This window comes from Nuphar pumila, chromosome 2 (genome assembly GCF_984573655.1).
Source record: "Nuphar pumila chromosome 2, dmNupPumi1.hap1.1, whole genome shotgun sequence".
NCBI classification, from domain to species: Eukaryota; Viridiplantae; Streptophyta; class Magnoliopsida; order Nymphaeales; family Nymphaeaceae; genus Nuphar; species Nuphar pumila.
In genome coordinates this window covers 90,131,673-90,155,794 of record NC_143250.1, presented here as the reverse complement: position 1 = coordinate 90,155,794, position 24,122 = coordinate 90,131,673, and the positions used below count along the sequence as shown (strand labels likewise).

Sequence of the window (24,122 nt, the reverse complement as noted above, 5' to 3'; positions counted from 1 at the left end):
CCCCCCTCACATGAATCCTAGCTACACCCCTGGGACTAAGGCTGGTAAACAAGCCCAAAGAACCAAAACAGGGAACGTTAGGGCTTAGCTGTTTTACTAGTGGAGCATGCATGTTCATGACTCAGCTCGTGGCCGAACTCAAATTTGGCTCTTCCCTAAATGAGACGAGCTGAATACGAGTTGGATGTAAAAACATTTCATGTTATTTATACCTGAAATATATGTATTTTTTATATATTATATTTAAAATATATATTATACTTAATAGTTCATATTTATGTATATATTTTCCATGCATCCTTATCTTTGTATACATATTTTTTGCATTTTTATTTATTTATATATATATGTATATTATCTATACAAGCTCTCCCAAGCTGAGCCAAACACCATGTGTTCGGGCTCGAGATGAACTGTTCATGGCTCGGCTTGCCAGTTATACAAACCGATCATTAACGAACTTGTAACGAGCCAAACCGAGCCGACACACAAGCTGCTTGGTTCATTTACCAGCCCTACTTGAAACAACTATCCGAATGAAGATTAAGTGTAATGAAATTGTATGGTTTAAGTGTGCCGCTACACTTGATTGCCCACCATCTGTTGTTGGGCTCTACAGCTGACAGGCTGTATTCCAAAAATGGTTGGTGATTGGGTGCAGCAGCACACTAAAAGTTTGCAATCACATTGCATCAATACCCCATGTCCCCTACTAACCGGGGCTCGGCTAGTCTGGTAGGAGCAGCTAGTGCACGTCACCATGTGTTGGGACTTTGCAGGTTCAAAACCCAATGGTATAGTTGTATAACTGGTAGGGTCTGCCTAACCGCAGCTTGCCTTGATAATTAAGGCCCCACAGTTAGTTCTGGGTCCCACATAATCCCAAGCTCAATCCATTCTTGTTTTATGACTGTAGAAGCGGGTGACAAAAGTAAGACTGCTCTAAGGCTCAGCTCATTCTTCTGGTTAATTAAGCCGAGTTCGAAGTAGCTTATTTTCTAAAAGGTACATTATATATTTCAAAGTTGAAAGCAACAGGATTTGAACTCTAGACCTATTGGGCTAAGCTCCAGCCGACTTACTTATAAAAGAGTACATTGTTTGACTTAATGCAAACCAAACCCATTTCACTCAAGTCATTACACTTTGATTATGTGCTTTACACTGTATTATGTGATATAAAATACACTTTTTTGTTATTGCTTAACCAGTTTATAGAGCATCGCTCGCGTGGCCAACGGGGTGGGTGATTGTGAGGGCATTAAGATGAAGATAGCTGGATCAAACCCCGCTTTGTGCCGTAACTTTCTGAAGTGGGTAATGTAAGGCAGAGTAATCGTGGGGCCCCACCCGGGGTTTTCCGGCTTAACATTTCACGAACTCAAATAAGATTGATCAACCATATTTCCAAAGCTAGCCAGTTTAGCCAAGCGAACCGAGATGGGCCCCAGTTCGACTAATGAAGAACACGGTACGCAGTCCAAATGGTTCTTGCAGACCTTGCGTTAGCCATGGTATATTCTAAAATGGCAAAGCTTGTCACGTTTATAGCCCGGTTGGCATCAATCGTTGCCCAAATCTGTCACAAAAAAAACACACACGGCCAAACCTCCCCCCTCACGTTGGGTTTCAGTCTACAGTTCGTTTTCTAAACTGGCATTGTGGTCGTGGGGCCCCACTCAGAATTTTCCTCGCTTCAAGACGGGCAAGAACCGGGGGACAACCTGCACATGATGCGCAATGCAGAAGCCTTTTCAAGATACTTATCTGAGTTGAAGGACAGTGAGCTTTCAATCGATAGACATCATGTTTAGGGATGGCAGTGGACCAGGGCTGGGGTGGGGGACAAGGTCTCCACCCCCGCCCTGTCTCAAAATCCAAACCTCCATCCAGGCATGGGGATGGATTTTAACCTCCACTCCCTGCCTCCATCCCCGTTTCATGTCCTCCGTCCCTGGTCCAAACGGGGGCGGGGCGGGGCCCGTTTCCCCTCAGTCTATTGTAATCCCTTAGAAGGATTGGGGGCGGGGCGGGGATCTGGATGAGGACGAGGCGGCGTGAGAGAAAGAGTAAGTCCATCCCCGCATGGGGATGGATTTTAACCTTCATCCCCGCCTGCATCCCCGTTTCATGCCCTTCATCCCCGGTCCAAACGGGGTGGGGCCCATTTTCCCCGGTCCACTGCCATCCCTAATCATGCTTCAGTTTCTTCTTTGTTAGAGGATTATGTTTACCAAACGATGGGAGGGGGAAGAAATGGAAAGCAACACACCCACTTCATTAGGTTCTGGTGATGACAGGTCAATGGTTTTCGTTTTTTTAGGTAAGTAGTAGGTGCTAAATCAATTCTCTAATCAAGGAGAAGATAGTGCAGTTGTAACGTCACTGTCCCAATGGCTTTAAGCACCTCCCCGCCATACCTAACTCCACTTTTCAAGCAAATAACGACATAATTTTTACTGAACTACCGATGCTTATATGTCACAGTCAGGCCAATCCCAAGTTGAAGAACAAGTGGCTCTTTCAATTGGTTGTAGGATTCAATAATCAACAGCCTAGGTGGGAGAAGTAGAAAAAGAATGGCAAACCCATATGCATGTATCCTCCCTCATTTGAGTATGGACTTGGGATGGACCACTTCAAAAAGTCGTGGCTGCAAGAGGTTTTTCCTTTATCCGATTTTGTAGATATGTTTTGACATCATTTTATTTACCAAAAAAAATATGGTTTCTATCAAAAAGCTCAATTTCTCCATTGCAAACTTTTCGTGCAATATAAACTGTTGATGTTTTACAACATGCAGTAGAATATCAAAAAATAATATCATCCATATAGAATCTATATTGAAATGAGGAAGGACAGAACAATTACTCATCTCTCTCTGTTTTCAGTGTTTTTTTGCAGGAAAAACGCCGAGTGTCCATCACTCCCACGGTAGAGCTCAACAAAACTCTACTCTGAGTTGCACTCCTATGGATTGCGCAGCTTGTGTGTGTGTGTGTGTGTGTGTGTGTGTGTGTGTGTGTGTGTGTGGAGCAAAAGTGTAAATATCGAAAATATGCACGAAGAATATTACAAGTTTACACAAACTTTATTTCTTTACTAATATTATGATAAATAGAAAGAATTAATAAAAATATTTTTTACAAAATATATGATTACATTGATGACAACTATAAAACTATTATAAATTTGGTTATATTTTATATAAATGAGTGCATAATCAGCTTAAATTTAATAAAATATTAAATATCAGAAATAAAGTATTTGAATGCAACATAGATTTAGAAAGAATATAAAATAAGAAAAAAGAACGAAATTGCATTAAATTTTGAAATTTCTCTATTTTATCCAATGCACTACATCAACATATATCTCAACTTAAAAAAAAAAAAGATTTTTTATTTAATAGAAACATGCAAAAAATGTACAAAAAACATGTTTTCCAAATAAGAAAGAGTTTCCCACATAAAGTAGGTTTCCAATGTGATGTGAAACAAGTTTCTCACTTGATGAGAAACAAGTTTCTCACTGATTTTTAGAAGTTTCCCACAAGTTTCAAAAGTTCGGTTTCAGAAACTGTTTCCCAAGAAATGAGTTTCCCACATGTAAGTGGAGTTTCCTATAACCCTGATTGAAAACAAGATGGCTAATTCACCGTGAGAGAGCAGCACCCATAACCAGTTGATGAAAAACTACGAATTCTATTATAAGACTCTCTTGTCTCACTCTCACAATGAGGAAGATAGGCAATGGCGACCTCCGCTCTAATTCTTCAGCTTGATAGAAACATCACAGCTCACCGAGCAGCCTTTGATACAAACACTTAGGTAAATCTCAACTCCACGCCCTTGACAGAAGCTTCCAATCATATATTCGGGGAAATGCCAGGAATCATAGCTAAAATGGCCATGCATGAAGAAAAGAGAATCACAAGTACCTTGTTTAAAGCATCTTAAAGTGTTCAAACAGCAGAAAGCCTGAGCGAAAAGATATGATACAACTAATTTACAATTATTTGAATTTGGTCAACAAAAAACTTAGTCTCTCCACCAGTCATCGCTACATCTTAATCAAATATGTTTACTTCCCAAATTATGGACACGCAGCCAACCTGCTATAATAAATGCATCTCGCATGTGCAGTTACAGATATTGTTACTAACTCAGATCGACAAAGTCTAGGAGCAAATTATAGATGTTACTTCACGTAGAAGATATAGAATTTAAACCTTTTGATGTCGTTTCTTTGGTTACGGCAGATTTCATAAGATAACATGAGAAGAATTGCCAGAACATGACTGTGATATACATGCTCGGGAGAGAGATGAATGTGTGACTGGATCAATCTGCTCTATCGGAGCAAAAACCCAACTTGCCTACTGAAACTGTCTTTGATTTTGCTCTCTAATGTTTCGAACTTATCGTAATCCACTTTGAATGTAACCAGGGTGATCCCTTCTTTACCAGTATCATAATCCTGCTGTATATCCTCAACTTGGGATTTCTGAAGCTGTAAGCAGCAGAAGTTTGAATTCAATAAGAAAAGGATCAAGATAAACAAACAAAGACCATTGCTGACGCATCCCTAAACAGATATGCAGGTCAGAATTGTGAACTAAATGTTCATTGAGAAATAGTTGTTACGTGTTCATTAAACAGTGAATGGAAATACAAAAAAAAATCCGTTGCAGTTCCCCATCAACAAACAAAAAATCATGTAACTGGCATATTCAGATGGTAGCTCAAATATAAGTTTACCAGCCATCAAGTACTCATCCCTCACAACCCCATCTCACTACCCAGGGAAGAAAGAAAAAAGAAACCATTATCCAGTAAATTTTGAATTTCATGGTTTCATCACCCAAAGGCAAAATTCTATACTATAATTTTTATTGAGTGACTTGCTTATACAACCGAGTGCATATAGTAATCTACTAATTATGCCATGTTTCAATAAGTATACAAACAAGCAGGCACATAAGTGTGGGAATGTCATTACCATCTAAAACAGAAACAATAAGACACCGAACTTCACTAGAAATGCAACGACAAACACTATATTACCACCAATTCACTTGAAGAACCCAAACTAAACCATCATATTAGAGCAAAGAAACATTTAAACAGAAATAAAAAGGCATAAATATGCACAAGAATACAAATTACTATGTATAAGATGGATACAATGCTAAACCTCCAATAGCATAAACAAACATGGCCAGTAAAAGTGACTAAATTCTATAAAGTGCAAGGCCCAATCATCATAAACCTTAGTTGTGAACCATTTGTGCTTCACCAAGTTATGCAAAACTTACAATTGTAAAAGGAGTACCACACTGATTTTGGCAAAAGTGAAGAAAATGATTCCTTTAAGCTTACCAGGTGGTATACACTTCCCAAAATGTCAAATGGCACCTCCAAACCGATAGAAACCTGAAAGCTCCATTATATAAGATATTGATACCATACTGCACTAAGGACCCAACTTTTTCAGTAAAAATGCAAAACATAATATTACTTTTCGTCACCTTTTCTTTGACAAGGCAGGTAGAGGCATCTCTCAGGCACTCTGCTGCGACTCCTCCATATGCCCTGACCAATCCTCCAGTTCCTAATTCTATCCCACCAAAGTATCTGAAGTTCAAAAGCAAAGAACCAAACAACATCAGCAAATTTATCATCTGAATCTCAAAGGAAAAGTGCCACACAATAATGGCAACCTTAAACGCACAAACTTCATCTGATGAGTCAACCAATTATATGATCATCCCTTATAATTCCACAAGCATGTTTTCCTTTTAAGTTGGAAGAATATTTTAGAGACAATTTTTCTTATTAATAATCCCACTTATCACCAACTCAAAGATCTCTTTAGAATTGCCACTTTTTGAAGCAGTTACAGAATGAGTTCTGCTATTGAAAATTTCTGATGGTATGAGAAATATCAATTGTTTCACATATGAGATGAGGACCGAGTTAACAGGATTCTTCTGTTTAAGTCACAACCTGGCATTTGATTCATGCTATGGCAAATTGGACACGGATTTTACTTACATGGTAAGGAACCAGAAAATAAATGTCCTTGAGCAAGCCCGATAGTTTATGAGAGTTTTTCTTCTTTTTTCGTATCTTTATATTTTAGGGATTTGAAAGCTTTGATGATAGAAGTCCCTAATACCTTAAAACAAGGTAAGGTTCAAACTGATCTTGATCAAAATGTTCTTGGAGCCCAACTATAAACATTATTACATTAGGAAGCTTGAATATTTTATGTTCTCATTAACCTTTGACGTTTCTTTGGAAAATTTTAAGGTAGTCTAGATTTTTAGCACTTTTAAAAATTAAATTGCTAAAACAGCCACATTTTAATGTTATCAACATTTTATATTTTGAAATTATTTTGCAGCAATTTGACCCAAAGTTGTTAGACTAAGAAGTGGAAGCAGAAAGCAAAAGCAAGAAGCGATGCATTTTAAAATATACAGAAAGCGGGAAGCGAGGAATAAAAAAAACAATATAAGAATTGAATGGGAATCGAAATAGAATGCAAATAAAAACTAAAATAAAAGTGATTATTTTCACGATACATTTTAAAATGTATAGGAAGCGGGAAGCGAGAAGTAAAAAAACAATATAAGAATTCAATGAGAATCAAAATGGAATGCAAATAAAAACTAAAATAAAAATAATTATTCTTAAATTTCATGATTTTTTAGTGTAAGAATTATTTTTTTAACAAAATCCAAAAATAATGACTAACAATTTAGAGAAAGCACATGGAAGTGGGTGAGAAACGTGACAGAAAACACAAAAAACATAAAAAGTATGGTGAGAGAACATATAAGAATATGTGAAGCATGTGGAAAGCATCCGAGAAGTGTGTAAGAATTAAATTTTTAACAAAATCCAAAAATAATGACTAACAATTTAGAGAAAGCACATGGAAGTGGGTGAGAAACATGACAGAAAACACAAAAAACATAAAAAGTATAGTGAGAGAACATATAAGAAGAATATATGAAGCGTGTGGAAAGCATACGAGAAGTGTGGGAGAATCGAGATTTTCATCAAGTTTCGGAAGAGAGAAGTATCGTGCTTCCGAAGCGAGTTTCCAAGAGGCGGGCTTTCCACTTATCTAAGAAACTTTCGGTAACTCTGATTTGACCCCATATTGTAAACAACCTAAAATCTATGTCACATGGGGGTTGGGTACGGGTGCGACACGGGTGCGGAGCAATTTCAAAAATTTTGTATATATATATATATATATATATATATATATATATATATATATATATATATATAAGATTATAAATTTTAAAGCAAAAAAAAAATTCTATTGAAATAACACAAACTTACCAAAATAAATGGACAAAAATAGACTCGGTCAAAGTTGACCGAGTCCAAAATGTGGACAGACTCGGCCCCGGTACGTTGACCTAGTCCGACACTTAGTTGACCGTGTCCGAAGCCGCACCCGTGTCGATGCGGGTGTGTCGACCTTTTAGTCGAGTCCGTGTGACTTAGCCTAAAATTTGTGTTTTTTGTGTAAAAATAAATCATGCATACAAACATATTTATGTTTACCGTAAATAAACAACAAACATAAATACATCTAGATGAGAAGGGCCCGAGCACATACAAAATAAATATGATCGCATATCCAACTATATCTGAGAATGTCAGACTGATAAGCAACCCTAATAAGGACAGAACATAATTGACACTTACATAACAGAGTGCCATATGATTTTTAAGACGCACAAAAATTACTAACAGTGCATAACCGTTACTCACATAATAAAGTGCCATATGATGCATGGTGAATACTAACTTAAAGATGCTAGTTCAGCTAACTTTGCAGTCTACATAAGTTCCCAAGGATGCCAGACCGAAAGCAACACTAATAAAGGCAAAACACAATCAACACTCACATAATAGAGTGCCATATGATTCCCCCTCCCCCCCCCCCAACACACACTCACCCACAATTTCTTTTTTTTTCTTGTTAAACATGCAGGCTGTGGCCTGTGGGATTCAAACCCAAGACCCCTCAGTTAGGTTAGTGCAACATAACCACCTAGCTATCTCATTTGATCCCTGCCATGATCTTTAAGAGAATAAAAGGTACTAAGTTAAAGAGGCCAGTTCAGCCAACTTTGCAGTTTACATAAGCTCCCAAGGCACTTGGTCCACTTTTAGTTTTGGTATCTATTCTAGCACAACCAAAATAAAGACTATTCATTGACCTTAGACAATCTCCACTTACTGTCCTAACACTATGTAAAAGTCTAAGGTTCAAGGTCAAATGTGAAAGATGGACAGATAGAATGACAATGTTTTTGACCACCGGATCTCATGTTCAAATTCCACCAGGAGGCTATCACCCAGCTTGTATAAAACATAAAGAAATATTAGGGTTTACACATGACCATGGTGAAAAAGTGTGTTTAGGTTTAGGGTCTGGTTCTCACATCAGACCCGTGTTCCTTGTATCTTTTAATGTAACAGTTTGTACAGCTTTATTTGTATTCCGGATCCGGATCTGGATCCGGACCCATACTGTACACTCACATATTAAATATATTGTTTAGGTCACGATTTCAGTGATTGAAATCGTGATAGCCGTAGCTCCCTTTCCTCTATTCTTTTCTCTTTCTCTCAACGCAGGTTCTAGAGGAGGTTTTAACTGTTAAAATGTATCTCCTAAAGTCATTACTGTAAATATAAATATATATATTTATATACATAGAGATACATTTACATATAATATATTATATGTACATATATCTCTATATATATAAATATATATATTTATATACCATTTTTTTATTTTCTTACCCGAAAAGGGTATTCTTGTAATTTCCTATCTTGCGCATATTCCATTTGGAATATGTTGTAATTTTCTTATTTATTTTTATGTAATTCTTCTTTTTTACTTTTTCCTTTTTATTTTTTATTTTATTTAAAGTGCATTGGGGGTCCCCCAATAGAGTCGTTGGGGGCCCCCAACGGTCACAAATGTGACCGTTGGGGGCTCCCCAACGACTCCTTTGGGAGCCCCCCCTTTGCACCTTTTGGCACTTGTATAAATAGGGGTGTTCCCCCTTTGTAATGCTTAAGCTTGAGAGTCTCAAACATTTGTTCTTTTTATCAAATACATGCATTATTGCATGTTTGCTACTTTTACGCTTTTTGAGTATTTTGTTTAAGTGTTGTGAGAGTGTTTTCGTACACTTCTTTTATAAAGTATTTATGCTTGTATGCGTATTGTCTCTTCATAGACAATTTCACATGGTATCAGAGCTTGGTTGGTGATAGAGGATTGTGGGATTCTCTTCTTTTCAAGTATCTCGAAAAGCGTGCCTTCGGATCTTTGGAGGTTGAAGTGGTGGATCTTGATTCTCAGATATTTTAGAAGAATCTTGCGCAAGATAGCATTTGGAATATTGTGTTGGTACGCCATTTCTTCATTTCTCTCTACTTCATAATGGGCGAAAAAGAGTCTCACTTTACTCTTGGCTTCAAATTGAATGGGTCCAATTATCATATTTGGGCCGAAAACATGGAGGCTCACATAAAAGGGAAGAGGCTATGGGGTTATGTGCAAGGCACAATTCCAGAACCGGAACCCAAAATAACTGTGGTAAACGGAAGTGAAATCAAGATTCTTGAAGGAGAAGAAAGGGTTAGAGCTCTTGAAGAGTAGTCTAAGAAGCACGATGAGTGGGAAATGAAGAATTTCAAGATTCTTTCTTGGTTCTTTTCATCTGTTGAAACTAAGATTAATGCCAACATTATTAAGTTCAAAAAGGCATCGGAAACTTGGCATTATCTTGAGAAAATGTATACATCAAGGGACCTATCTCATAAGTATTATCTTCAAAAGAAGGCTCTCTCTCTTACTCAAGGTGAAATGACTATTAGGGAATATTTTGCCGACCTTTCCTCCATTTGGGATGAGCTTGCCATGCTTGAACCAAAATGGAGTGAGGAAGCAATTGAACTCCGCCACAAGCAACTTGAAGAAGATCGGTTCTTCAATTTTTTGAATGGGCTAAGGCCCGAATTTGAGCAAATAAGGTCTTCTCTTCTATCCTCTTTTACTCATTCCTCTCTTTAAGATGTACTCACCAAATTAAGTGGTGATGAGACTCGTATGAGTTTATGTAAACAAGGATCAAGTGTTCTTGTGGTTCCTTGTAATCATGAAGAAAGTAATGAGGTCAATGCCGTATCAAGACCCGGGAACAATGTAAAACCCTATCGCCCCCCTCATTTTAAACCACAAAATCAAGGTGAAAATGGTGGGTCAAGAGGAAAAATGGACTATAGCAAAATTATTTGTCATTTTTGTAAAGAACCCGGACATATCAAACCCATATGTCCTAAATGGAAAAAGCTTCTCGCAATGGCTATCACCGGTGTACCACAAAAGAAGGAGGTATCATCAAGTGGGTCACTCTCTTTAAATCAAATAGTGGAATCCCTTCAACCTCTACTCAAGGGAGCTACCTCCGGTGCCGCCGTGTCTACTTCATCTCTTCCAGGTAAAGTCTCTTGGCTTTTGGACTCCGGTGCATCTTTTCATATGTCCCCAAACATGTTTTCACTTTCCGATTTCTCAAAAAATGTTTCTCCCTCTTTTGTTTCCACTGCGGATGGAACCTCTCTTGAAATTAAAGGTATAGGTAATTTTGAAACTCAAGATTTTTTTATTCAAAAAATTAGATTTATACCTAAACTAAACTTAAATCTTCTCTCTGTTTCTCAACTCTCGGACCATGGTTGCGATATTAAGTTCTCTTGTGATAAATGTTTAATACAGGATCGTCGGTCCGGGAAATTGATTGGAGAAGGCTTTAGAAAAGGAGACTTATACTATATGGAATCTCTTCAAGTTCCAAAATCTTTTTGTAATGTGGCCCAAAACAAAGATATAAATGTATGGCACAAAAGACTTGGTCATCCTAATATCACCAAGTTGTCTTATTTACATTTTGCAAAAGACCTATGTAAAAGTTCATTTTCTTGTAATGATTGTATTCTCGGAAAAATGCAAAGTTTACCTTTTGAGCAAAGAACTATGTTCTCTTCTAAAACTTTCAAGATTGTTCATTCGGATGTTTGGGGACCCACACCTATTTCTTCAAAAGAAGGCTTTTCTTATTATGTCATTTTTGTGGATGATTTTTCCAGATATTCGTGGATCTATTTTCTTAAGTTCAAACATGAAGTTTTTTCGTGTTTTAAAACCTTTCATTCAATTATCAAGAATCAATTCAACACTAATATAAAGATATTTAGAAGTGATTCTGGAGGGGAATATCTCTCCAATCAATTTAAAGTATATCTTGAGGATCATGGAATTGTCCATCAAAGGTCTTGTCCTAAAACTCCTCAACAAAATGGGTTGGCCGAAAGAAAACATAGGCATTGAGACTACTAGGACCCTTCTTATTTCCCAAAACATTCTTAAAAATTTTTGGGCAGAAGCAGCTCTTGCTTCTGTTTATCTGATAAATCGCTTGCCATCTAGGATATTAGGAAAAATATCCCCCTTTAAGATTTTATATAAGCTTGAACCTGATTATAATAGGTTACGAATTTTTGGGTGTAAGTGTTTTATACTTACGGATAAGAATGACAAACTATCTCCCAAGGCTATCTCTTGAACCTTTCTTGGATATTCCAAAACTCAAAAAAGGTTTTGTTGTTATGACCTTCGAGATGATAAGTTATATGTCTCTAAAAATGTAACTTTTTTGGAAAATGCAAGTAGCTTTGAAAAAAATGTTTCTCAACAAGAAAATTTTGATTATTCCTTCCTATTTGACCTATTGTCTAGTAATGATGATATATCTAGTGATGATGATGTATCATCAAATCATGATGAGGAAAATGATGGTGACATTGATGAACATAACTCACTCAATGAACAAGAAAGTATATTTTCAAGTGATCCAATAACCTACTCTCGTAGAAACCAAGATACCTTTAGAAGTGCTATTGACCAATATAGTGAGCTTGTTCCTACTATCGATCACCGAAAATCTGAAAGGAATAGAAGACCTACAACTCATTTTGTTTCTTTTGATTCTTTCTCACCCTGATATAGGGCTTGTCTTAGCGCCATTCACTCTTATTTTGAACCAAGAAATTTTGAACAAGCTAAAAAATGTATAGAATGGCAAGAAGCTATGCAAAATGAACTTAATGTCTTTAAAAAGGCTGAAACTTGGGATTTCCAAACTCTACCCATAGAAAAGAAAACTATAGGTTGTCGATGGGTTTTTAAGGTTAAAACTAAGAGCGATGGATCTTTGGAAAGGTATAAGGCTCGTTTAGTTGCAAAAGGGTATGGGCAAGAGTATGGAATTGATTATGAGGAAACTTTTGCCCCTGTAGCCCGAATGGTTACAGTTAGATGTCTTATTACTATTGTATCTATTAAAAATTGAAACATTTTTTAAATGGATGTGAAAAATGTTTTTTTAAATGGTGATCTTAACGAAGAAGTGTATATGGATGCTCCACCAGGCATGAAGATTCCTAAAGATAAAGTTCTTCGTCTTCGTAAGGCCCTCTATGGTTTGAAACAGGCTCCCAAAGCCTGGTATGACAGGTTTACCAGTGTAATGCTGGAAAATGGCTTTTCCTCATGTTATACTGACACTGCTCTATGAATTGTGATTCTATTACTCTATGTTGATGACATGTTAATTACAGGTGATGATGTTCAAGGAGTCAAGGGTATTAAGTCCGTCTTGACTTCAAAATTTGAGATGTCAGACTTGGGTTTTCTGACATATTTTCTTGGAATTGAGGTTGCCTATTCGCAACGTGGTTATTTTTTATCTAAGTCTAAACTTGCTTCTGAGATTATTGATAGATCAGGAATTTCTGATGACAAAGTATGTGAAACTCCTGAAGTCGTGGGATCAAAAATGAAGATTGACGACGGTGTTCCCTTAACCGATCCTACTCCTTACAGGCAGTTGGTAGGCTCTTTAATGTCCCTTAGCATTACTCGACCCGACTTGTCACATGCTATTCACATCGCCAGTCAGTTCCAGCACGCTCCTACAACCGCTCATGAGTGTTGTCCTTCGCATCATCAGATATTTGAAGGGAACAATAAATAAGGGAGTATTTCTATCTTCTTCTTCTGAATTAAAATTACTTGCTTATACTGACTCAGATTGGGGAGGTGACCCTAATAACTGTCACTCCACCACTGGTTTTTGTGTTTTCTTAGGTGAATCTTTGATCGCATGGTGATGTAAAAAGCAACATAAGGTCTCTTTGTCATCCACTGAAGCCGAATATAGAGCCATGGCATCTACCACCATGGAAATTGTATGGATTCGACGCCTTTTGGAAGATATGGGAGTGGTTGTCGAAGAACCAACAAAGCTATGCTGTGACAATAAAAGTGCAATCTATATTGCCAAGAACCCACCTTTCACGAGCGAACAAAGCATATAGAGATGGACTGTCATTATGTCAGAGAAGAATACTTGAAGAAGGTCATTGATCTACCATACGTGACGTCTGAGTATCAACTTGCTGACTTCTTCACAAAAGCTCTATGTTCGCCCAGATTTCATTTCCTTCTTGACAAACTTGCGGTTATCACACCGTAAGTTTGAGGGGGGTGTTAAAATGTATCTCTTAAAGTCATTATTGTAAATATAAATATATATATTTATATACATAGAGATACATTTACATATAATATAGTATATGTACATATATCTCTATATATATAAATATATATATTTATATACCTTTTTTTATTTTCTTACCCGAAAAGGGTATTCTTGTAATTTCCTATCTTGCGCATATTCCATTTGGAATATGTTGTAATTTTCTTATTTATTTTTATGTAATTTTTTTTTACTTTTTTCTTTTTATTTTTTATTTTATTTAAAGTGCATTGGGGATCCCCACAAATGTGACCATTGGGGGCTCCCCAATGACTCCTTTGGGAGCCCCCCCTTTGCACCTTTTGGCACTTGTATAAATAGGGGTGTTCCCCCTTTGTAATGCTCAAGCTTGAGAATCTCGAGCATTTGTTCTTTTTATCAAATACATGCATTATTGCATGTTTGCTACTTTTACGTTTTTTGCGTATTTTGTTCAAGTGTTGTGAGAGTGTTTTCGTACACTTCTTTTATAAAGTATTTATGCTTGTATGCGTATTGTCTCTTCATAAACAATTTCACATTAACATGGTATCAGAGCCGAGATCCATCTAAGGGTTAAAGAGGCTTCCAAAAGGTGCAACAGATCAAAGGTTTGAGGACCCCTTTATCCCTTGTCTTCTTCTCTTCTTCAGTTTTCTTCTTCCTCAATCTCCATCTCTCTTTTCTTCACTTCTCCATCTCGGGTTCCCTCTTTTGGTGGATTCACGCCTCACGTGAATTCCTAAAGTTCACGTGTGAGGAGTTCACGTGAATCTTGGTTCACGAAAATCTTGTGCATCAAAAGTGAAAGGGAAAACTTGTTTCACGTGAACCTCCTGTTTCACGTGAAACGTTGAGGTCGACCCACAACCCAACCTCTTCTTCACCTCCTTTTTCTTCAGATCTGTGCACCAGATTTGTGTTGCGCACTTTCTCCTGCATATTCCTTTTCTTTTCCACTTGGGTTGAATATTCAGATCTGACTAAACTTTACGGTCAGATCTGAATATCAAACTTTCTTTGTTGTCCTGACCTCCTGTGTGACAGTTTTTTTCTCTCTCCTTATTATTCGATTCGATTCCCATTTTTAGTGCCCTCTCTCGCAACATTTTTCTTCTCACTGCCACATGTGGTATTCACACATTGAAGATACAGTCAGCCAAAAAAACAACAAACTCTATTCGTGTAAAAAAATCACATTGCTTAAATATCAAATCTCATAAAAGGGTGGAAGGGAAAACTCAGTTTTTTGACAGCTTCTGGTCGACAACTTCTGAAGGTTACTCACCAAAAAAAGAAGGGTGATCAGCAAATCTCTCTGGTTGTAGACTGAGTACTTCGTGAATACTCCTATTAAAATTCCTTTCTTCATGGATCTTCATTCTTCTCCATCAAATCTTTCTTCGAGTTTTCTCAATCAACTGGTTTTTGAAAAGTTAACCGCCTCAAACTTCTTGATTTGGAAGAGACAAATCATCCCTTTTATAAGGAGCCAAGGTCTCTTAGGCCACCTGGATGGAACCACTTCAGTCCTGCTAGAATTTGTTACGAGGAAAGAAAAATATGACAAAGGGGCAAGTTCAATTGTGTACGTTAAAAATGTAGAGTACTTCAACTGGGAAAGGAAAGATCAGTCAGTGGTTGCATACATCACTTCTACATTGTCTCAAGAGATCCTTATTGCAATTCTCGACAATTGTACAACCCTGCAACTTTGGGAGAGATTGGTTCAGACATATTCACAGGTTTCACATGCGAGAATGGTTTTTCTCAAGAGGGAATTTCAGTTGCTGAGAAAAGATTCCATGACCATCATGGAATATCTAAACAAGATGAAGACTATCACAGACCAACTAGCAGTTATAAGATAGGATGTGCGGTGAGTGACAGTGATATGGTGCAACAGACTCTGAGTGGATTGGGATCCGACTACAATATGATCGTCACTTCACTATTGTGTTTGCCTGCCCTTCCTACCTTTGATGAGTTACGAACTAAATTAATTCAATATGAAATGACTCTGAAAGGTTTTTCTGAAGAAACTCATGTTCATATAATTTCCCAAGCAGTTTTTGCCACAGGGGTGACTAGCAGTCGAGGGCGAGGAGGACAAGGGTGAAATGGACACGCAGGACGTGGATTGCTCCCCACTCCAAATATGTTAATTCATGCTCAGGGACAAAGATCCATCCCCACCTGCTTTCTTTGTAACAAAAAGGAGCATATCAAGGCGAATTGTTGGCACAACCCAGAAAACAAAGGAAAGGCTCGACAGGCAGAACCCAAAAGTAAGTCTACCAGTATTAGTACCAGTGGAGAAATTAAAGATCTGCTGATATCCACCTTGTCAGAATTGAAATTAAAGCAGAATGATCAAGGCACTTGGTTCGTTGACTCAGGGGCAGCAACCCACGTGACTGGTGATAAAGGTAAATTTTCTAACCCTATTCCTTATTTTGGCAAAAGTAGAATCGTCACTAGAGATGGATCCCACCATCTTGTTTCCCATATTGGAAAAATTGTCATTCCCATGTCACATTCTGCTCTTGAGCTCTCTGATGTCCTGCATGCTCCCAACATCAAAAAACATATTGTCTCTATTTCTAAACTTGTTGATGATAATCATGCTTCAGTCGAATTCACTCCCTTCTCTGTGCAGGTCAAGGACCTTCGCACGAGGGAAACATTCGCTGAAGGAAAGAGACGAGGCAACATGTATGTTTTTGAAGAAGCTCCATGTCATTCCGTCTGCCCCGCTCACCTGGATTCGAAGTCTTTTTTAGAGTCGTGTTCCTTCTCTTCTGCAAATGTTTTTAGTATTTCTGAATGTAATAAGTTTTTCTTATGGCATAGTCGATTAAGACATTGTGGGAGTCGTTTTATTGAGAAACTTGTTTCTAATAATCTTATTCCAAAAGAAAGTCTCAATGTTAATGAGAAAAAAGTGTTTCAGTTGTCTTTTATGCAAAAGTCATGTATTGCCTTTTCATTCTATTAATAAGAGAGCTTCAAAACCTTTTGAGGTAATATGTTCTGATGTATGGGGACCTGCCCCAATTGCCTCTGGATCTGGAAGCATATATTACCTAATCTTTGTTGATAGTTATTCTCGATACACCTGCATATATTTCATAAAAAATAAGTCAGAAGTTTTCCTTTTGTTTCAAAATTTTCTTTCCTAAGTAAAAAATCAATTCTCTGAGTCCATTTAATTCTTCCAATGTGATGGAGGTGGGGAGTTCTCATCTAGTGACTTTATTTCTTTTCTTCAAAATAATGAGATAGGAAGAAGGGTGTCATGTCCATACACTGCTCAACAAAATAGGATTGTTGTGTGAAAACATAGGCATATCGTTGAAAGTGCCATGAGTATGCTCCATGACAGTAACCTTCCCACCAATCTATGGACAGAAGCCTTTCATTCTGCCGTACATGTGATAAATAGATTGCCTATGGTTGTCCTGGAAAATAAGTCTCCTTATTACTGTTTGTTTGGAGCTCATCCTAGTTATTATGATTTGCATGCCTTCGAATATGTTTGTTATGTGCACATTGATCGGTCCCTGAGAAACACGTTTCAGGACAAGGCTCAGAAATATAGATTTGTGGAATATGCAAACGACTACAAAAGATATAGGTGTTATGATCCCACCAACAGGCGTATCAGAATTTCAAGAAATGTTATCTTTGATGAACAGAATTTTGATCACAAAGCTGCCACAACGGATATGTCACCTACCATCACCGAAGTTTATTATCCCTGGCTGAATTCCGAACTTTTTGCTAATTTCAATGAAGTCTGTTCTCCAGATTGTGGACAGCAGGAAGAAGAAATCTCTTAGACTATTGGCACATTGGGATCACAGGATAAGGAAGAAATGCCATCCATATCGGGCAGATACAAGGGCATTTGTTATACTAGACAGAGAACGACAATGCAAGATCTTTCAAATCACACCTCAGCAGTTGCACCTACCCCCTTCCATACTCTTGAAGTCAGAAGATCCAATAGCGTACGACATCCTATTGATAGGTGGATCACCTATAACAATTTCTCCTTGGATTTTCAGCTCTTCTTAACTGCCCTGAATAAAGAAGATGAACCTATCATGTACTATCAGGCAGCCACTTCTACCGAATGGGTAGAAGCCATGAATGAAGAAATACAAGCCTTACATGAATGTCGAACCTGAGAAATCGTTCTCAGACCACCTAACAAAAATGTTGGGTGCAAATGGGTCTACAAAATAAAGTATAAACGAGATGGAACCATTGAACGATACAAGGCAAGACTGGTGGCAAAAGGGTTTACTCAGGAAGCAGGGCAAGACTATGATGAAACCTTCAGCCCAGTGGTGAGAATGGAAAAAATTCGCATTATTCTCTCTTTGGCCGTTGAACATGGATGGAAGTTGAGTCAACTTGATATAAAGAATGTCTTCTTGCATGGGGATTCGAAAGAGGAAGTCTACATGGAACAACCCCTTGGATATCAAGAGCAAAATTGCAAAACACATGTGTGCAGGCTACAAAGAGCTATCTATGGCCTAAAACAAGCCTCTCGTTCGTGGTTTGACAGCTTCTCTCTTGAGATTCAAAAGCATGGGTTTTCACGCTCTCTACTGGATCACTCATTATTCATTTTTAGAAGTCAGAATGTGATCACTCTATTATTAATTTATGTTGATGATATAGTTATCACAGGAAACTCTGAAGATCACATCAAGTGAAAAGCCTTAAGTCAAAAGTTCAAGATGAAAGATCTCGGGGCCTTGCGCTATTTTCTTGGCGTAGAAGTCAATAGGCAGGCTCATGGCGTGACTCTCACTCAGCACAAGTATATGATAAATGTTCTCAACAGGGCAGGTATGAAAGACTGCAAACCTTTAGCCACTCCAAGTGTACTCCACCAAAAATTAAGTACTCATGATGGAGACCTGTGTGAGAACCCCACCAAGTACCGCAGTCTAATAGGGATGTTGCAATATCTCACATTTACTCGACCTGATATTGTTTATTCAGTTAGTCAAGTGTCTCAATTTATGCATGCACCACGTACCGGACATATAGAGGCGGTTAAGAGGATACTCAAGTATCTGAAAGGGACCATTGGAGATGGGTTGATATATTCTCCACAGTCGTCTGGCAAGGATGTGTGTGAACTCACTGTATACTGTGATGCAGACTGCGCAGGAGATCCTGATGAGCGAAGGTCTACGTCAGGATATTGTGTCTTTATTGAAAGAAATTTAGTCTCTTGGAGTAGTAGAAAGTAAAAGGTTGTTGCTAAATCAAGCACTGAAGCTGAGTATAGATCCATGGTTGTCGTTACTGCCGAAGTCACCTGGGTCACGCATTTACTAACTGAAGTGGGAGAAACGATCTCTCCGTCTACCTTGTTGTGCGACAATCAAAGTGCTCTCAATATGTCATTCAATCCAGTACATCACAGTCACGCTAAGCATATTGAGATTGACCAACATTTTGTGAGACAAAAAGTTGAAGAAAAAGAGATCGCGCCTGAGTTTGTCAATACTGAAAGACAAGTTGCAGACATTTTTACAAAGGGTTTGACAAAAGATCGCTTTTGGACGCTTAAAGACAAGTTGTTCATGGTTCAAAACCATGATCAACTTGAAGGGGGGTGAAAAAGTGTGTTTAGGTTTAGGGTCTAGTTCTCACATCGGACCCGTGTTCCTTGTATCTTTTAATGTAATAGTTTGTACAGCCTTATTTTTATTCCAGATCCGGATCTGGATCCGGACCCATACTGTACACTCACATATTAAATATACTGTTTAGGTCACGATTTCAATCAACAGCCGTAGCCCCCTTTCCTCTATTCTTTTCTCTTTCTCTCAACGCAAGTTCTAGAGGAGGTTTTAACACATGGTAGTCACTATGTGTGTGTGTATGTGTGTGTGTGTGTATGAGAGAGAGAGAGAGAGAGAGGAGGGATCAATCTTCACTACAATGGGAACTTATCTACATTTGCAATTTACATGCTATGACTAAATGTTGGGGAAAATGCCTAGAAATCATAACAGAATCACTAATTCTATCACCACCTGTGTTCTATTCCCTTGCATTGCAATTTCAAGATAAAGAACACCAACATAAGCTAGGCAGAACTTTCTGAGATCATTGTCATTTCAATATCATAAGCTTTGCAGTAGTTTTTGAGGTCATTGTTAAGACTAAAAGAGGTAACTTCCAAATTGTAGAGCATGCCACAAACTTATTCAAAATATGTGAACCTATACCAACAGGTGTTCCACAGTTACTGCACAATGTTTTCAAAAATGATGACTAATGGTTAAGAATAACAAAATATTTTGTCAAGCTTTCAATCAAATGAGATAGCATTGGATGAATTTCTTCACCTTGTTACAACCACCATCACTCTATCAATTCCTGAGGAAACAATAGCAGAATATATTGGTCTACCGGCAGTACCTGCTGGTTCACCATCATCATTACACCGGTATTGATCTCCAAGCTGAAAAAAGAGAATAAATATTAAATAATGCATGAGAGATAGAGAGAGTAAAAAAAAATGGGGGGAAAAAACAGCACACATTTCCATACCACTTCTCCCAGGAAATCCCCTGCTATTTTGTTGTTAAAAAAAAAGGTACAAGATGTAACTATTGACAATACATTATCTTAATTTTGAATCAACCAAACTCTTCAGAACTCCAACAATCCATATTGGTGATATTTCTTAGCTCATTAAAAAATGTGAGGTTAACAGTTTCAGGGATTAGTTTTGTATTACTCTATCTTCAACTTTTGTATTTTTCTCTTCCTTTTGTAAATATTATTTAACTCGCCATTATTTGAAATTTGGCATTCAAACATATTATGGCACCAATTGATCTTTGTCATCAGACTATTTTTTCACAATGTAACTTTGCACGTAACCAATAAATAAACACTAAAAGTGCATATAGAAAAACTTGTAATAAATTTAAAAAGGGGAAATCAGCAACATAATCATTTTATCTGGTGCCACGAAACCATTGAGACCTACAACAAGGTTTAAATGATTTTTTTTTTCTTTTTCTTCCAAAATTGGTGCATGATAAACCAAAAATAGCACAGAAAAAATATTTAGTTATTCACAAAAAAGGTGATACACTATACATTGGGAAAACCATTTCATTCTTAGGTAAAATATCATTATTTACTTACATCCTTTTCCTTTATTTTGTTATCAGGGGCACATTCCTAATGGACTAAGCATGTTTTACATCTAAGCTCAGTTCTTCCTTATTCAGAGTTATAACCATAAAAATTTTCCCTCAGCTTATTTTATTCAGGAAATATAAAATACCCAACCATTCTCTGCCTATTCATCCCAGCAATAGAGTTGTAACTTGTAAGCTAAGAATGGGAACGAGAATCTATGAAGAAGATGATGAAGATGCATTCTCTGAAGAGGTAATGTGCAGAGAAAAATCCAATGATGTAGACAACATTATCTCATATAGGCATCCTAACGTTGTATAAGCCAATGGTTTAGACTTTAGACAACATTATCCCATATAGGCATCATACTGCTCACGACAAGGCTAACCAATTATCTTTTTCCATTAAAAATTCATAATTTCTTAAAACGGGGGGACATTGTGAAACAGGAGCTGCCTTGCGAAAATATTTCCAAATTGTGATATTTCCGTGGCCCTTTGAAAGCACGAACTTCAATTGTTTGACAGGCAGAAATGAATCATACTTTGTACCTTGTAGGCCCAGCAGTTGTGAGTTGCACGAGGATCACGAACCTAGAAAAAATACCACACATTAAAGGCATCATGTAATGTTTTGAGAGTAGAAAGGCCAAAACTTCACATTACAATTTCAATTACCTGAATATTTGTTCATAACAAATCATGTAGCATAGTCTCATGGTCAACCAACAAGTTATTGAGAATGTTCTCAAACCAAAGAAAGGACAAGCACAACTAGCTTTAACAGATAAAGAAAAAAGTGCTTCACAGGCACATAAACATAAACACATAGAACGCACATAACCTATTCCCAGCAACAATCTTCAATCTGCACACTCACAAGAATTCACAACGAACCACAATAAAGTGTGCAATAATTAAAGTTTCAAAATTCCAGATAAAGAACCAAAAAACCCATCGACCACTAAAAGATCATAGTATGACACTAAAAATAACTGAGATGGCAAAAAAACAAATCTACAAAACTAGGACCAAGTAAAGTGGTTTCGATATTGCAGAACCTTTTTTTGGATTCTTTCTTTTTTGATAGATAAAGTGGGGTTATCAGACTCGAGCCCGGCATCCCGCTTTGAAGGGAAAAAACAAAAAAAAAATCCAGTCCACCAAATCTCCTTTCTAATTTTCTTTCGTCTAACTAACTGACACCTTGTACAGTTTTGAGAATTTCATAGTTTCAAACATTGTAAATGTGATTTTTTAGGCAGGAATTTAGTTAAATTAACAAGGGGGGGATGAAGGAATCGTGGAAAGATTGCCCCCCTGACTGGCACCCAAAGATGAATGGGTGATTTTGTATACGATAACTTTAATCTTAAATGAACTGGTAGGGTCTGCCTAACCCCAGCTTGACTATCAAAAATAAATAAATTCTTTCGTATATTCCTATTTGTGTTCGTTAATATGTACTTGAAAATTCCAATAAAGACAAAAGATAAGGAAAAAAAAACAAAGAGGAGAAACAAGTAAACAGCACCGTACGCAGATTAGGAGATGGGGATCCCCAACAAAGGATCGTGGAACGGTCATACCTCAGAGAGAAAACTGAATGCGGATTCTTCGTCGACGACCGGAGAAGCAAATCCGATGAATTTACTGTGTTTGATCTCTCGCTTGCAGGTGACCCGGTGGGTGAGCGTGATGTAGGATTGGCTCTGGTCGTTGGCGAGCGAGGAGGACGTCGAGAATGGGCGAGGGGTTGGATTGCCGAGCATGGCCATGTGGCTCCTTGTGCCTCTGCTTATGCTGCCGACCAAGAGGAAAGCGGGAAACTGCGCGACGCAAGCGCAAGCCCTTCCCCTCATTCACTCACTCATGGGTCACGGCGTCCCCTCTTCAATTCGTGGCTCAGGCCGCCCTTTCTCCTCCAAGTACAACGATGACTAGAATGAGAAGTGGGTGCGAGAAGCGATCTACGAAGCGTGAAGCGAGTGGCTGAAGAATGCTTTGTTGCCTAATGGGGGGGAGCACGTGAAAATACAACTAGATATAAAACATGTGTGGTGGGTTTCCTAGACGGATTTCAAGCAATGACTTGTTTTTGTTTACAGTGCTTTTACTGCATGACAATTCCTTGAACATGATGTTCCTGTGCAACAAACTGTGTTTTGTTTCCTATTTTCTTGTGTCTTTTTTCTTATCTGTTCAATGATACAATCACACAGAAATTTCTTTCAGTATATATATCAGGACTAATGCAAAATGTTACACGAGTAATGAAGCATCCGATGTTACGAAAATCACATTCGTACGGTCAAATCTACCGCTAGTCTAATCGATGTGGTGAAATTCCTTGCTGCCTTCCAGTCGAAACTAATGGAGGGGCTACCAAAAACAATTGTTTAGATACATCTCGGTTATAATATCATAGTGCTTCTATTGTATGGGCCTTTAAATATATATATATATATATATCTGAGTGATTCTATCGTGATATTGTACCACCGTAACTTAGGTGGTGCTACACACTTTGACCTTAGGATCATTTTACTATTTTCATGTGCTAAAAAGTTGGCTCCAACATGGGTTTCTTACCATTTTAAACCACCCTTCTCTTCGTGCATTGTGAGCCGTTGATTGTTCACCACCTCAAAATTGAAATCGTATAGTCAATTGGACATGAATCATGCTACACATCTACATTGTCAGATCTAACATTTGGCGGCTAGATCCATACAAACAAGGGCATGTACAACTGTATGGTATCATGGTACAGAACCATCATATATTTTTCTATATTATTATTATTATTATTATTATTATTATTATTATTATTATTATGCATGGGTACAGAACCATCATATATTTTTATATATTATTATTATTATGCATGGGTCTAAATTAACGTTTGCCACACTAACAACCGGGTAACACATGCATAGCCTCTCTCTCTCTCTCTCTCTCTCTCTCTCTCTCTCTCTATATATATATATATATATATATATATATATATAAACAACCATTTTGACCAGCTATGACCCATTAACAACCTTTTTGGTCAGCCATGGCCCATTATTTCATTCATCTCATTCTCTTCTTTTCTATCTTCTCTTCTCTCAGGAGTGCTCTCTTCTCTCCACGAGCTATGCTATCTCTCTCCTCTTTTGGTGTTTTGTGGTTTGGTATTCGAATTCAGATCTATTTCCTATTCGAATTCAAATCTATTTGTTATCTAGATCTAAATG

General features: G+C 37.6%; 1 protein-coding gene across 1 annotated transcript; it reads right to left on the bottom strand.

The window, feature by feature from the left end:
• Window positions 1–3,915: 3,915 nt before the first annotated feature.
• On the bottom strand, window positions 3,916–22,883 carry LOC149846042 (ribosomal protein S5 domain protein). The gene is made up of 6 exons (XM_089997830.1): window positions 22,470–22,883; window positions 21,433–21,474; window positions 20,074–20,189; window positions 5,531–5,636; window positions 5,382–5,435; window positions 3,916–4,512 (listed from the first exon to the last, which is right to left on the bottom strand). The coding sequence occupies exons 1-6, from the start codon at window positions 22,740–22,742 to the stop codon at window positions 4,354–4,356; spliced, it is 750 nt and encodes a 249-aa protein (XP_089853956.1). The 5' UTR covers window positions 22,743–22,883; the 3' UTR covers window positions 3,916–4,353.
• Between the last annotated feature and the right edge of the window lie 1,239 nt (window positions 22,884–24,122).